Below are 16,773 nucleotides of genomic sequence, written 5' to 3' on the forward strand. Positions count from 1 at the left end.
TTTTTTTTTTACTAAAAAAGGAGTTGCATGCGCTCAGATCAGTGAGGCCTACAGGCCATAAAAAACAAACAATCTAAAGTTGTATTGTTCATTAAGAAAAAACAAGTTGATAAAAAAGTTAAAGCATTAGACAATGATTCATGTATTATCATGGATTTATAATCAGGCACTTTGGGGCAGTCGTCTTTGGGAGCACAAACAAAGTGAGCAAAGAATGACCACAATATGAAGGTTTACTGAGCTGCTCTAAGTTTTAAAGTTTAGCTCATATGAACAGATACTGAACAAAAAAAAAAACGCAACACTTTTGTTTTTGCTGCAATTTTTCACAAGCGGAGCACAAAAATGTAAGATTTTTTCAATGTACAAAATAGGCCTTTTTCTCAAAAATTGTTAACAAATTTGTGTTAATCTGTGTAAGTGAACACTTGTCCTTTGCCGAGACAATCCATCCACCTCACAGATGTGGCATATCAAGACGCTGATTAGACACCATGACTATTACACAAGTGTGCCTTAGGCTGGTCATAATAAAAGGCCACTCATTGATTTATTATGTTTTATAACTACCTGTAGTGGCAATAACTTCAAATGATCGTCTTCTATATGGACTTATCAGTCTCTTGCTGTGGAGAAATTTAGCTCAGACTTTGGACCATCACAAAAGCTGAGTTCATTGTTTTTGGTCATTTTGTTGTTGACTTGGCATCATTTTCTCATTCCATGAGCCACAGTTTTTTAAGACAAGCTTCAGCTGTAAGACAGATGACTGTACATTTGACTCTAAAATATTTTAACATACAGAGGAGTATATGGCTGAATCAATGACAGATATAAACTTGTTTGTAGTGGCTGTAAAATGAGCCTAGATCACCAACCCTCTAACACTCTGCTTGATTCTTACTTTGAGGTCATTGTGTGTTGATATGCTGTTCGTTGAAGAATATTTACTTTGATCTTATAAATCTAGTACATAATGTTTTGGTGGCTTTTTCAGATGCAACTTTGGAGTAGGAAAAGAGGCTTTCTCCAACCAACCCTTCAAAACAAGACATACTTGTTAAGTCTTGTACTAACTGTACTGTCACAAAAGGCTTGTGAGAGTCTGAGCTGTAGCTCTTGGGTTTTATGCAATTTTCTGAGCTGCACATGATTTGACCTTTGGGGAGAATTTACAAGGACATTCACACCATTTGCTAAATTAAAAAAAAAAGACATGGCATGATATGTCACACAAATGTTCTTTTTTGTCATATTATAATCAATTAAAGTTTGTTTTTTAATTTCTGAATATCACCTTGCCTTTTATTGTCTGATTAAACACCTAAAAACACAAAGAGGTGTTCTTCGATTTCTTTAGACTTTTGTTTCAATATACAAATGATCAATCAATCAATCAATATATCACCTGGATAAAACAGTTAACAAATAAGCAAACTCACACCAATTAAATGAAAGCATACCTTCAATGAGAAGCATTTAAACATATCCAAATAACTACAGTTTAAAGTGTAAAGTTGATGTGTGCATGTTTGTGTGTGTATATTTAGTATCTTACCTGGTTATGGTGCTCGATGCCCATGCTGATGGTGTTAATAAGAATAGCGATCATGATGCCCCTGCTGAAGTACTTGCTCTCCACAATGCCCCAAAGTTTCCTCCTCATATCAGTCCAAAGGGCCTTACAACTTCCAAAGCATGTCCTCCTCTTCTTCTTCCTCTCCCTGTTTTCCTTCTCCCCTAAGTGGTCCTCCTCTTTGTCTGTTTCCTTCACGGCATCCCCTTCACTTTCTTCGCCGTTTGTTGAATCTCCCGCAGTCCTGGCACCTTCCTTCAAAGACAACGCGCAGATAGGGCAGTCCTCTGGGTTCTCGGGGACAGACAGACTGATGGAGTTGGTTTGTGTCTGTGAGCTGTGGTCCTGTTTGCTGTGGTGTGGACATTTGATTGCTGCAGGGGAAACGGAAACAGAAACATGCATGTCATTTAGTTTTCAAACCATATATATATATATATACTGTATATTTAAATTAGTTAGGAAAATAAAGGGTACAATTGTTGCAAAAGCTTAAAACGCCTTTCTAAAAATGTCATTTTAAAATCCTTGAAGTGTGAAGCAGTAGGGGGTCCAATCAATTTCTATTTAGTTTTACATCTAGCACTGTGTGAACATCACCGTCTAAAAGTGACAGTTTATTCAGTTCAGCCATTTCCACAGCTCTGTGAACTAGAACTGCTACATATTACATAAAGAAGCGATTCCTACTCACATTTTGGTTGCCTGAAATGATGCTGCTCTCCGTTCACATTCCCCCCTCCTCGCCTGTTCCCCCTGCCTCCACTAGCCGGAGGGGGCTTGCCCCTCAGAGTGTAGTAGAGAGCTGCTGACCTCCTCTTCGCCTTGCGAAGGACATGGCAGACAAGCTGGAAGATCTCTTCGTAACAATCTCCTGGCTCAGTCATGCTGGCCAGGGTGGAGGAGGACAGGCACTGCGCCCTCTGCTCCTGCATCAGCTGGTGTTCCCGCTGTTTGGTCTCTGAGAACTGGGTGGCAATAACCACCAGGCACAGGTTGATCATGAAGAATGAGCCAATCTGCAACAAAGGACATAAAGAAACAAACAATATCAAGCCTGTTTGAACAATTACCCTGTGGCTAAAGCAGATGTTGCTTGTTTAAGAAACATGAAATAGGTGAAGAATTCAAATTTTTCCAGTGGCACATAAACACTTGTTTGTACAACAAGCTCGCACACTTGCTGATTCCAATAATGTGTGTCGATCCCCCATGAGAAATACAGCACACATGCTAAAGGTTTCCAAGGTCTGGCCTCCCACCAAACCAAGGCTGATTGGAGCAGAAAGACAGAGACGGCACATGCCCAAAGCACAGTTCAGCGCCTGGCTTTCTTTCTCTTTATTTTAAATTCCATGACTCTCAAAATAAACAGTAACGTGTGAAAACTGATAATACTTCTCAGGATTTAGGTACTTGCTGAGTCTTTCAAAGCTCATTAATTATTTCAGTAAAATGGTAACAGTTGCAAAGCGTCTGATTTGTTGAAACATTTGCAGACAATACAAACTAACCAGTGCTATCATAAAATCATTGAGTAACTACATTAGAACAATTACTTCTATGGGCCAAAGAATGGATAACAAATGAACACATTCCTCTATAGAGAAGGCCGTTTTTGGTGAAGTAATGCTGTTTTTTTAAAGCCCTTTGTGATGCCAACTGCTCTTCAAAAAATGGCATTATGTAACACAGAATCTAACTAAATTAGATCAGTACAAAACATTTCAAACTAATTCAGATTTTTTTTACGAGGTTAGTGGAAAGGTTATGAATAAATAGTATCTTACCTGCTATAGATAGCTGTTTGAACCACCTCAGTTATAAGAAACGAAGCTTAATTCTGACTGTGGTGATGAGCCAATGGCTAGTAGGGTGTGGAGGATGGGGATGGTGGTGGAGCAAACCAAAGTGGATCTTAAAACCACTTCAATCTCAAAACTTTCACAGCAGTTCATTAAAAAGCTATTTTGGAAACCCCTTACACCACCATCAATTTCACATTACACAGTTATTTAGGCAGAAATATTCAGATGTTACGGCTGGATGTGCTGCACCAGAAGCGCCACAGCTAGCTGCTGCAATCGTGCTCTCAAATAACCACAGGATTTTATGAAGACAAACTATGCAATATAAAGCTGACAGTGGTGTAGAAATGGATAAAGCAGAGTTTGCAAGACTAGTGTGTTTTGGATTGGCAGTCCACTTTGGTCTGGGCCCTGCTTCAACTAGCTGTTAGCTCATCAATCCTATCAGAAAACACAACTCTATTTCTCCAAACAGGCCGTTTAAAGAACTATCCGCAACAGGTAAGACAATAATTGTTCATAACCTTTCCACAGAATCTCACTTTAGAAGATCTGAACTGTTTTTTAGCAAGTACTTCTTTGGGTGTCAGCATCCACAAGTTATTTAGCACTTTCTTTTGAGCAGTGCTTATGATAGGACTGCTAAATTGGCTTTTATTGGATTAATCTGAGCAGGTTACAGAACAATGATTAGATCAATACTGACTAATGTAGTACAACTAAAAACAGCTAACTGCTGGATGAAGAGAAATGTTTAGCATGGTGTCAGCCTGTCCATTACAATCTGAAATTGTTTCTTTCTGCTTCGGGAACTTATATAGACTCTTATCAAAAACATATAGAGAGGAAAATATATTCAAGCTCCATAAACGATGCACAGATGCAAAACTCCAAACCTAATACCCTTCTACCTTTAGACTTTCATCCACGGTGATCAAAGATGTAGGTCGAGGTGAAGGCGAAAATAGGCAACCCAGAGACATTTATAAGGAGGGAGAAAAAAAAAAAAGAAGCAAAAAAATATAGAAAGGAGGTTGAGGGAGGAGAGATGCCCATCTGTGGCGTGTGGGTCAAAGCAGGTCTGCAGGTGTGTGAGGCTTTGATTTCCCTCCAGGCTTGCATCTGTGTGAATGTCTACTCTGCGATTCTGATCAGCAGACAGCTTTACGCATAATCAGAGGGGGCAGTCAAATATCACATCATCGGATGATCAGCGCATTATGCATGCAGGCAAATACGCAAGCACACATCAACACATGCACACACACGTAAACACACACACAGATTGTACACAAATTAAGATGCCAAGCCCAGCTTTCAGCAGATTGCGTATATGGGCTTCATTGCTGCAGCTGTCACAGATATTGGTGTCTAATTTCCGTTCTGAAACCGACACAGACACATGGAACTTCCTAATAATTGTCCTTTTAGTGGCACTTAGTTTCCAGACACTTACTTTTATTGAGTCACAATCTTCATTGTGCCACTTACTGTAGGTTGCACACTTGCCAGTGTATCAAGTATCAAACAGAGAGACTCTGTGTTTGACGTAATAGATGTCAAACTTCTTACTGTCTCAGAATTTCCCAGGCTTTAAAGGATACTCTGTGCTGTAACTTAGACGGGACCGTTCAAAAGCCCGTTTTGCATCATTTAAGGCAATTTCCTGAGAACTCAAAGGAATTCCAGAGTCATGGTTTGGTATCTTTTAGTTATTTTTCTTATAGCTGGGAGCATTGTGGGATGTTTTTAAGTCCATTCCTCCCCTCTCTTTCATGGTTCACACACAAGTGACTCAAACCAAAATCTTTAAAGAGAGCCTTCAGAGTTCAGCCTGATGGTCTACACCAAACCGAGCTCGGACAAAATCTCAGCCAACTTTGAAAAATTAATACTTTTATTGCGTTTTTACCTTTTGACACTGCTTAAAGACCTTTAGTCTTTACACCACCTTCAATTTCACATTGCATGATTAATCGAGCAGAAATCTATGAAGTGAATAGCTAAAGCTAGCTGCTCCTGCCACTTTTTGCCCTTGCAGAAAAAAAAAAACTAAAAAAAAATTCAGAAAACTGTAAATGTACAGTTGTAAATTCATGAAAAACGCTATGAAGTAATTTTAAATCATTTTGATCTTAACAGCGTCAATCAGGTCAAATTTAAACTCTTTTTTTTTTCCAAATGGAAGTCATTCAAAGAGCTTTCTACAACAGGTAGGATATTAACTGTTCATAACCTTTCTACACAACCCTACTTTAAAAAGATCTGAAGTATCTCTTAAAGCTTAAGCATGGGCTGGTTACTTGATTCGAGTTTTACTATGGTCTAAAACTGTCACGGTTTTAAAGCCATTTAGATATTTCCACTGCACCACTCCTGCACCACAAGCTTTCTTGATATAAGTTGTCAGAGACAGAAAATGCAGGATTCTCTGCAGACGGGCGCAGCATGGAATAACCCTCCTCTTTTCCTACTGGCTGGTGCAAGCTGTCAGTGGGCGCTGTTTGATGGCTCACCGTTAAAACTTTCCCCTCATATTGAAAAATTCACTGTTCGATGTTTGGGAGTTTTCTGGGCACCAAAAAATACAGCCGTGTCTTGGCTTCCGTAGAAGGCAAACCTTAAAAGATTTCACATCTGCAAGATGAAAGCACCACCTGTTTTTTTAAGTTAATGCTGGCTTTTACACACACATCTGTGTAGGTATTCCTATCTTTGGAGGAACATATAAAATGCATTCCTTTCCCCTCTTTCTTTAAACATAATAAAAACCAAAGGCTCATGATTTATCCCTGAAAGCTGAAAGCTGATTTGTGTGCTACGCACCTAGTGGGAGCAGGCTAAAACCACAGAGTGCATCCAGACTTAACCATCCAGGCACGGCAGAGATGAAGAAACTGTTTCGAAGCAGCCTGGAGAAACACTTTAAAACACTCAGTAATATTGCATTTTCTCTCTGACTGCTGTGTAGGTAAGCAGTGCCAAAAACACAGCGCAAACATGGTGTTTAATTTATGAGTGGAGACTTTGTCAGATGATGCTGTCCTCATATGAGATTTTATCAAGCATCAAGCTAGTACAGTGCTTTGAAATTTACCATAAATAAATATGAAGCTTTAATAGGCTTCATTTCAGTCAAAATTTCAGACTTTCTTTGGTTTCTGGGAATTAAGACAGATAAACTGTGACAATGAGAGCATTTTTTTAAGAATTCAGCCGTGATAGGACATGTTGTAAATAGGCACAAAGAACAGAAGAAGAAGCATTCATTTAAAGAACTGCATAAGAGGATGATGCTGTGTAAGGTAATTAACACATATATTATCAACCGACGTTTAACAACTTTTCTCTCAAGACCTTTTTCTGAAAAAATAAGTACTGAATGTACTTAATTATGAAGCCGTGAAAGTACTTCAGAATTCTGAAATACTGAACCATGAATATGAATTAATTCTGTTTTATTTTGTAGGAATTGAGCATTTAGCTCATCCCTGCAATGATTAAACTTACTCAATTCTGTTCTCAAATGAGTTCTCACTTTTACTTTTGAGCATTTTTAGCTGTAGTTTTAATATTGTTGTAGTATTTGTAACATCATGTAACACATTGCTGCTTAATAATATTTTTATGAATACAAGAATACTATAAAATTTTGTTTTTGCTTAGGCTTAAACTGGCCCGTGTATATGTTGGAAACCCACAATACTGTACACACCATTAGACAGAGAACAAGTGATTTTTCTTAAGATATATGTAGTGAAAAGACAACAAAGGAAAAGAATGAGAGTGGTCAAGGTGACTCAACTCCACAGGTGCTCATAAAAATAAGTGAAAACTCCTCAACCCCTCCATGGCGTTCACTCCTGACAATAAATTGCCAAGAATCCTGGAGTCTTGCAGCTCAAAAGAGCCAGCACATTTCTGTCAAACAGATGCGACTGCAAGGCCAAGGTATAAATCATCTGTGGCTCTATAGAAGCGCCGTGTTTCCTCTGGAAGAGTTGCAGAGCCTTTGAGCTCTGTGGCTTTCGGCTTAAAAGATTTTGGCACTGTTCTGATCTTATATCCAAATTACTGCTGCTCTGTTATAACGTAAAATCTGACTTTGGATCAGTTCTGAGAGTGAGATCATCTGATGGGTGTGTAATTACAGTTCAGGGCTGGCCAATCCTCATGAGACTGTGATTACTGGGGTTGGATAATTCAGGCAAGACTGATGAGGCTATAATTTGACACCGTGTCATCTGTTTTTACCCAAACGTACTTGAACTGGTGAGTCCAAGCTCAGGTCAAATCTCCCAAAAGCTGAATTCTATTTATAACTTTTATCTTGATGAATAAGAATTACTTCAGCAACAGGGGAGTGGTCTGAATCTGAAACCTTCTATTCCAGCAAGCAAAAAAAAAAAAAAAATCAATTTAATTCATCAGTTTAAATTGAGATGATTATTTTTTATCATCATCTTACTTGATTTTTATTTCTTTCCCCTCACTTGCATTGCTGTTTACCACATCCTTACAGTCCTTCTCATCTCTTCTCTTTTTGATCTAAATTTCAAACTTTTAATTTCACAGCAGAATCTCTGTTTGTTTTAGTGTCCATCTGTTGGTAGAAAAGTGCAACACATGGACCTTTATTTGTATTTATTTTGTTACAAAGAAAGACTGAATTCTGTTTGCAGTCAGCCACAAGCACATGAAGGCAGAATAAAATGAAAGCAGCATTCCTTGAAAGGAATGCTTTTTGCCTGCCATCTTCCATGCCAAGGTTTTAGGCAACAATATCAAGCAACTTGATGACTCTCAGCTACTACCACACCAGATCTGAGCCCAGTGTCTGTAAAATGGACTGGGTTATAACCATTTTTGTATTGGGTAATGTCGATCAGCTGTGGTGGCCATCTTGAATTAGGGTGATTCCAAAAGGTAATAAATTATAGATAGATTATGAAGACTCTTTTAAGGTACTTTTGATTTTTAACGACCTGTCAACATTTCAGAACTCAATACATATTTTTAACAAACCAAGGAATAGAAAAAAATCTCTGGAGGCTACATGTATTGGACATTTCATCAAAAACTTTTTATATAACTGCCTATTATAATCCACTTTGTGTTTAATGTTGAACCACACTGAATGAATTGGCAGGAAAGCTGAGTAAAGTATTAGTTTTACTCACGATGATGAGTAAGATGAAGTAGATGAAGTTGTAGAAGGAATGGGCGTCCATCACGTAATACATGATCTCAACCCAGCCCTCTAAGGTAATCACCTAAGAGAAAGGACCATGGCATCGTCACAAATTTGTCCAAAGGATTTCTGTCACAATTTATTCTAAGATGTTATCACACGCAGTTGGCTCAAACCTGAAAAATGACGATCCAGGCGTAAACAATGTTGTCGAAGTTGATGGCCCCTTTGTGAGGGTTCGTATTTCCAGTGTGGCACCGAGTGTAATACTGGTTCCAGTTGATGCACAGACCTAGCGCCTCACCGGCACCACTGCCATTCGCCAGAGGCTCAGGGCTCAGACCCAGAGCCTGTCTGTGCAGAGCATCTTCTTTGTCCAGACAACATATGCGTCCTCCTTCACGTCTTGCTGGCACGTCAGAACACGACATGATGCCGTTATCCGAAGCGAGGGAGCAAATGAAGGGGCGCTCATCGTCTTCCTCTGGTCGGTAATACGGGGCCGGCAGGGTCATACCTGAAGGGCTGGGAAAGGGATAAGGCGATACATTAAATGGTTTTAGAGTAAAATGCATATGTTCAAAATGGTAATTGACGTGTTCTGAGGGTTTTATGAAGACCTCAGCAAAGAGTAAGAAGGAAAAATGGATGGGAGAAGGCTGACATAGTGCTTTCATCTGAGCAAAACCCCTAAAGTATTATAAATAATAAAGAAAGTGAAAATGATCCTGAAAAGTACAAGGACTGGATGTCTCACTTTCCCATCTCACTCTCACTCAGACATGCCAGTATATTCTTTTTTTTTTTTTTTTTTTTTTTTTTTTTTTTTACACAAACACATTTTCAGGGCAGTTCATGACATAAAGTCTAGATGTTGTTTGAGGATTTAACTTTTTTCCTTTTTGTGTACACGAACATAAAAATGAAAAATGCATTGAGTTTTTCCAGTTTTAAAAGCTACTAAGTCCTTCATGAGAGGCTGGGATGGGGGGCTGATAAAGTCACGTCCTGCCATGAAAAAAAATATATATAATAATATCATCACTATTTTCACCTTGATCCAAGAGAGACCTAACTCATATATACAGTATGTGATGGGATTTCTAATACGCCACAATTTTCATTGCAGAGATTCATTATAAAGCTATCTGGTGCAGTACAGTGTGTTCGAAGGCCTTCTGAGCAAATAATTGGTCTGGTCTATACTGAGCATGAATAACAAGGGAGTTCTGTCATTTGAAGCAAAGACAGCTCAGTGCTGGTGCCCCGTTGAAGTCATGGACCTCATTTGACTCGGACTCTGATGGGCAAAGATAATCACAGTACATCAGTTTCTCTGCTGCAGGATGTTTCTGAGATGTGGGGTTTTAATGAGTGCCGAGAAGTCATGCCAGGGGGGAAAATCTGCAATGAACACTGACATGTTCTGTACAGCCTAATAATTTACACTTAATGCTCACGCCATTCTCGCAGCTTTCTATGAAGGGAGGGGTGATGCATGTTAACAATTCTGTTACCTTAAATATGCTCCTACAAAAGGTTTGTGGAACACAACAAAACGCCCTTTTGATCAGCCGATCCATTACTGAATAAACAAATTAGTATCATTTGACGTACAGCAGCTGCTCATTGAACGATCTGTTTTTCAGTTCAGCTGTGTTTTGACTTAGGTGACTTTTTAAATGTTAAACTTGTTTTTTTGTACTTTTTTCTATAAACAACAGAGACTTACTAGGAAAAAGCGGACTAAATATATTCTTCCACCGGGGCTGTGATTCTCGAGGGAGACTGAAATATTTAACATTTGCAAAGGTTCTCAATCTCCTTGCATGAGTCACAGAGGCTCTCAGTCTTGTCTCTTGAGTTATGAACGTGATCAAAAAATTTGTGACAAGTTTTTTCTTAAAATAGTCACTGAGTTGTAGCGACTGCCAGGGTGGGTACAAAGCAGGTCGAGGTGGATATGATGTGGGTGGAGGTGAGCACTGAAACAATGTGTGTGGCCTCAAATACAGTTTTGCAACTTGTTCAAAGACTAAGAATTCAAAGAGACTGCAAATGCAACTTTTGATGTTTTCTCACAATCTTCAAGTCGTCAACAAGTCTCCAACAGTTGCAGCTTAGTGAGATGATTCCTTAAGTATTACAGCAATTATCCTCGTCCACTCATGTACATCTCTGGCATGATACACTGAAAACAACATTGGGCTAAAGTGTTTTCATCAAATGGGCTTTTTTATTTCCTTCACTTGCCTTTTTTTTTCTATCTGTGCTTCTAGTAACCACTTTACTTTATTGCACGCTTTAGGATTTTTCTTCTTTGCGCTCTTTTCTCCTTTTTGCTCATTTATTTTGATATAATTCTACTTTCAAGCAGATGTCACTGGCAATTAAAACAAGATGAATACTCAAACTCAATGCTTTGCATTCACACTCAACGCTCAGATACACAACAACTTCAGTCTCATTATCGGTATTAACAGTTTTCATCTTGTGCAGAAACCCATCCTATTATGTGTAGGTTGCTAATTGTTTATTATATTGCAACACAACAAGGCTGAGCTAAGTAAACACTATGGTAGATTTATCCCAGCATGATAGGTGACACAAAACACAGGTGAACGTAAAACAGAAAAATGTATTTTAACACGATCCTTTACTAGCCGTGTTAGAAGGAAATAAGGATAACATCCTGGACCAAAAAGAAGGAAAAACAGAAAGAGTAGCAGAGCATGAATGAAGGTTGTTGCCCCCCCTGCAGATGACTTGGCATTGCACAGCATGGCACGGCCCAACCTGGCACCACACTGTGAACACACCTGTCAATGGAGAGTGAGATGAAGGGATGCACAGAAGCAATCGTGTAGGAAAAAAGCTACTTTCAAACAAAATGTGGGACAATGAGGTGCTCAGAGACACATGATGGAGATTGTTTTTAACTTAGATTTGAGTTTGCGAGTGACTTAAAAGTGGATAGGATGCAAACTGTATCATCTATCATGATGCTGTCTTTTTTAAATGACACTCTTTGCCACAGTCATAGGATTCCATAGGACTTCTTAAACATAAAAATGTTGGTAAACTTATCAGACACTTGTTATAAGAAAAAAAAAAACCATGGTACGAGGTGGAGACTGATTAAAATTAATCAAGAAAAAAGGAAGTGGGAGGGCATAAAATTGTAAAATGAATGCTGCACTTGACAGCAGCACTTTCCCGCTCCATTATAACCTCTCAAACGTAATGCCCTTTACTTAGCATAATAGTCCTCAAGCACTAACACACCTTTCTAATGAAACACTCCAGCCCCATGACAATACAATACAATAATTTTGAAATAACATCTGAACTTCATTAATACTTTAAATAATAAGCAACTCTCAATTCCCTGTGAGATGAACACACACACACTAGAAACACATGGATCTGAATGAGAGTGTGAGTTCCAGGAAGTAGCTGGAATAGATTTTATCATAAAGCTGAGTCCAAACATTAAGGAATATAAATCATTAAATATATAGCTCAGGTCTTTTGCAGTGGGTTCTGTGGAAAGGGTGTAAACATTTAACATCTTATCTGTTATAGATAGCTGTGAATGTGAATGGCATCCTTTTGATGAAACAGAGTTTAATACTGACAGGACTGTCAAGCCAACAGCTAGTCCCTGCTGGGCCAAGGTCAAAGTGGATTCTTACCATCCTGAAAAATGTCATAGTGTTTCATGTAAACACTTAAAAAAAAACCTTTACATCACCTGCAATTTTGCATTGTGTTTTTTTACATAGTATTCTATTATTTGCAATAGCTGCAGCAGCAGCTCACTGTAGCATTTCAGATGTAGACTTACAGCAGAAATACCATGATGCTTCTGCCAGAATAAACATGAAATGCAAAACTGATGGTGACATAAAAGTTTATAAATTAACATTTGTAAGAGTTGGTTTAAGATGGTTGGAATCCACGTTGGTCTTGGCTTTGATCTGAAGCTGTTAGCAGTGCAGTCCAGTTTCAACTCTATTTTTCCAAATTGAAGTTGTTCAAGGAGCTATCCACAACAGGTAAGATAATAACTGTTCAAAACCCTTCCATGGGACCCCACTTAAAAAAAATCTGGATTATTCCTTTAGGAGCTGTTTCTTAATAGTAGCTTATCTAGCAAGTTTAAAGCAAATCATATCAGTGAAAAAAATTTAAAACTTTGATTAAAGTAAAGTGCAAATTATAAAGAAACTCCATTGGCCCGCTGTTCTTAAAGGAGGAGACCAAAGCAGGAAGAACAGCCACAGCTGGTGGACACGTGTCTTCTTTCATCTTTCTGGCTATTTGATCTGCTTTTAGTATACGCTGTGTCAGCATAAACAGGGATGATGCACAGAAGTGCAAAAGTAAGATTCGTGGCTTACATACACGTTACAACAGACACATCCTGGATGTGCCTTAGAAGCAAGCTGATGCAAGCATAAAAAAGAAACGGTGAATGTCACTCACGCACACAGACACAGTGGGTGATGCTGTCATGTGGAGGCATAAACATGAAGGCATGCAGCTGGAAGCTAATCACGTTCACGGTTGTAAAAAAAAGGGGAAAACTACTGTTATGGTTGCTTCTGGTTTACAAGACAGATGGAGCCATAGAAGAGCTCAAAAAAGGATGGGAAAAAAGCATGTAACGGGGGTTCACTTTCCTGTGTGACAATATATCCAAATTCAAACAGTAAACTTAAACAAAAAGAAGCAGCTAGTAAGGGCGGAGTGATACTGAGATATGAAGAAGCAAAGAAAAGTTGGAACACATTTAAAGTCTGAGGCACACACACAGTCATGTATGTTTTGACTCACACTGTGAAGTTCTCCTCGGGGTAGCAGCGGTTTCTCAATAGCCCTGCCCATAACTGCACACCGATGATGCCAAAGATGAAGAAGACGAAGAAGCAGAGCAGCAGCACGTTGCCCAGCATGGGTAGAGTGTCGAGCAGCAGGTTCACCAGGATCCGCATACCTGTGAAGTTCAGCAGATCAGTCAGACACAGGGAGACATCACTGCTTCAAAAAAAGGCTTCGTCAGCTGCCAATCAGGGCCGTACTGAATACTAACAAATCCAGAAAAAAATACACTTAAAACATTTAATTTATCTAAAAGCTGCAGACTAGTAAAGTGCTTCATATGTTTGCAAAAACAGGAAAGGATTAAGTATAGTTTATGTTATAGATGGGTAATGACTTTTGACCATATAAAGTCAAGTTAAAATAAACAAATTCATCATGACAGTTTTTTTCTCTACACCCACACCTGGTAGTGGCACACAGAGTTGTTTCCTAATGAGACTTTTTTTGATCCAACACCTTCCCAGACAAAATAATCAAAAACAACTTGTAGAGTCCCAGTTTTGTTTCTGCAATGGTAGTTTGTTTCAAAAGTAGTAACTTTGGTAACATGTGAGCCTAGCTTTACTGCAGTGCGTTGCCATGCAATCATCCATTGGACTGTTGAAAATGAAGGAATGTAAAGATGTGGTTGGTTCCTAAAATTGTTCCTAAAAAACATGAAGTAGCTGAGCTACACTTTTTCACGGTGATAAACGAGCAAGTTTCCTTCCGTTTCCTTGAATTTAACGGGTTGCTTTCTGCACCTGTCTTGGGCTTTTGAGTGAGCTAGCTACAACTTGAAATTTAAAGTGCCAAGATTGAGCTTCAAGCAGCAAATAGGATTTGATTTCACACATTTAGGAATCGCAGCACACACAGTACAGAGTGACGGCAGCAAAATGCAGGTAGGGAAACAAACAAACAAACAACAAAAAAAGAGAAACACCTCAGGCAACAGTTTGAAACGAGCCGTTCTCTCAAAAATCAACAGCTGCGAAGCAAAAAATATCAGTGACATTGATGTGCAATCAGGCTACATGAGGTCGCAGGTCTGATTAGAAGAAGCCTAATTGCAGAAACACAAACTTGTTCCCTGTCAAATAAGAATGACCTCATCCCCAGTTGATGAGCCTGTCTCACTGTGATGACATACTGCACCGAGACTGTCATTAGAGGATCATAATAGCAGCTGATTGGACTAATGAGAGAGCAAGGTGAGACCCTCTGATGAGATCACGCACTGACACCTGAGAGAGATGAGGCTGGTGCAATGAGTGTGTGTTTGTCGTCTCTGATCAGAAGTGTTTTTGTGTGCTTTAATTCATGCAATACAGCTCAGCGGTTGGTTAATGTGTCACAACAGCACATCTGAACAGCTAACAGGGTGAATGACAGGTAGAAAAGCTGAGACAGAAGAAAGGAGGCAGATGATGATAGTTTTATTTACAAAAGTGAAAACACCTGAGGCTCACTTGTTATATAAACCCAAACCTAAGTAATAATGAATGATAGGATATAAAAAGAAATGTTGAGCTTGTTAAAATAGGGTTTTCTTTTCCTAATTATTTCTATCACTGCGTTATCTTAAACACAATGGATCCATGAGGGGTTCAAGTTTTAGATATCTAAAAGGGTGGGATAAATATTTCTCCTATAATTACTGAGGGAAATGTAGGAGTTTTAAAAGACAATACAGGCCATGGCTACACTACTTCAAATATATGTTCTAAATGGATAGTTTTCTCCATTTACCAAAAACAAACCAAAAAAGGCTCCATACCAAACATTTTTACGATCACCCCAGAGGTCATAGGTTAAAAAAACAAAACAAAACAAAAACAACAACAACAAAAAAACAAAACCTGAGGTTGTAACAATCCATTTCCTCAGTTTAGTAAACTTTGCACATGGATTTGTCTATAGGTGGGGTTCTTTGCTTTGTTTTCAGCGTGGACAGGGAGACAAACTGTAAATTCGGGCTGTAACGTTCAATAACATCTGTGTTTTCACCTAAATCAGATCAGAAATGTTTTAAATCAAACATTTATATATCTATCCATCCATCCATTTTCTTTACCCACTTCTCCTTTCCGGGTCGTGGACAGCTGGTGTCCATCTCCAGCAGTCATTGTTGGAGACGCAGGGGAAACCCTGGACAAGTTGCAAGTCCATCACAGGGCAACATTTATAGATGTTTTTATAATTTCAACAGTTCAATTATTATTTTTGCACACAATCGGAGTTTGACTATGTCAAAATCGTAAAACTGTAAAGGAACTCCATAGTTTCATTTTTTTTTTGTTATTATTATTATTATTATTTTTTAATAAAATGAATACATTTTATTACTTTTTACTTTTCTTCTGTTTGGTATGTTTTTGATGCTTAGTAGTTCATTCTGTATCCTGTATGTAGGCCAGCTCTATGGTAGTTAAACTACTTATACTTATTATTATTATACTGATTTGTTAAAATCAACTCAGTCAAATAATGAATAACTGCTTTATATAGTTTTTACAATTTTTTTCGCTTTTCTTTAAACTTTGCAAAAAAAATTCCCAAAATGTTAAATAGCCTTGTTTAATGTACTTTGATAGATCAAAATTTCACTTTTTTCTGAAAGTGATGCATCAGTCATGAGATAAAAAACAAAACAAAACATCAAAGTATTTCCAAAGTTGTCCCTTGATTTGCCAAATGAGTTTTACCTTTCCACGTAAAATTGAATTTTTAAGTGGCGTCTAAACCTGTCTTTCATCTCTGCCGGATTTGTCTCATCAACTTGAAATGGAAAGCGGTGGCGTTTATGCGTGTATGTGTCTGCGGCGGTGGCTGGAGGCGAGTCTAAATGTATTTGTTCCCCAGGGTCCTTGTCATTAGGCCGCTGCTCCATTAGGCCTAATTGGCTGAAGAGAGGGAGAGATGGATGGAAATGAAACGAAGGGTGAGAGAATGAGATGATGCTGGGAGGTTCACCATAATATAGTGTGTAAAAAAACAAAAAAACAAAATGAAAAACAAGATCTGTTAACCAAGATATAAATGTTAAAACCAAGCAAAGCAAACTTTTCCTTATTTTCTGTCTTTATCTGTATGCCATTATTTCCATCCCCCCTCCATGACTGAATTGTTTACCAACTACTGCTGTTATCAAATAAAGATGGATGCCTTGTCTTGCACCACAGTAGTAACACATTTATAGCTCCCTGCCTGTGCTATTCACTAAAAACCAGGAGAGCTCTTCTTTCTTCTCTTCTGTGTGGCGTTTGTTGTCTTTCCTCCCACTGCTCTGTCTCGCACTCCTTCTACATCACACCAATTTCCTCACAACA

At 38.6% G+C, this 16,773-nt stretch overlaps 2 protein-coding genes across 6 annotated transcripts in view; one reads left to right on the forward strand and one right to left on the reverse strand.

Moving 5' to 3' along the window:
- Positions 1 to 16,773, forward strand: part of mapk8ip3 (mitogen-activated protein kinase 8 interacting protein 3) — a gene marked incomplete in the record, with an annotated part of 1,049,817 nt that overhangs the window by 194,123 nt on the left and 838,921 nt on the right.
- cacna1ia (calcium voltage-gated channel subunit alpha1 Ia) overlaps positions 1 to 16,773 on the reverse strand; it is a 79,601-nt gene that overhangs the window by 49,236 nt on the left and 13,592 nt on the right. For all 5 annotated transcript variants that reach the window (XM_037978656.1, XM_037978655.1, XM_037978653.1 and 2 more), the window contains exons 4-8: positions 13,415 to 13,574; positions 8,752 to 9,100; positions 8,565 to 8,657; positions 2,271 to 2,595; positions 1,559 to 1,950 (exon numbers count right to left, since the gene is read on the reverse strand). In XM_037978656.1, the coding sequence (XP_037834584.1) occupies positions 1,559 to 1,950; positions 2,271 to 2,595; positions 8,565 to 8,657; positions 8,752 to 9,100; positions 13,415 to 13,574 (1,319 nt within the window). The remainder of the gene's footprint in view (positions 1 to 1,558; positions 1,951 to 2,270; positions 2,596 to 8,564; positions 8,658 to 8,751; positions 9,101 to 13,414; positions 13,575 to 16,773) is intronic.

Source organism: Kryptolebias marmoratus, linkage group LG12 (genome assembly GCF_001649575.2).
Source record: "Kryptolebias marmoratus isolate JLee-2015 linkage group LG12, ASM164957v2, whole genome shotgun sequence".
In the NCBI taxonomy this organism is placed as follows: Eukaryota; Metazoa; Chordata; class Actinopteri; order Cyprinodontiformes; family Rivulidae; genus Kryptolebias; species Kryptolebias marmoratus.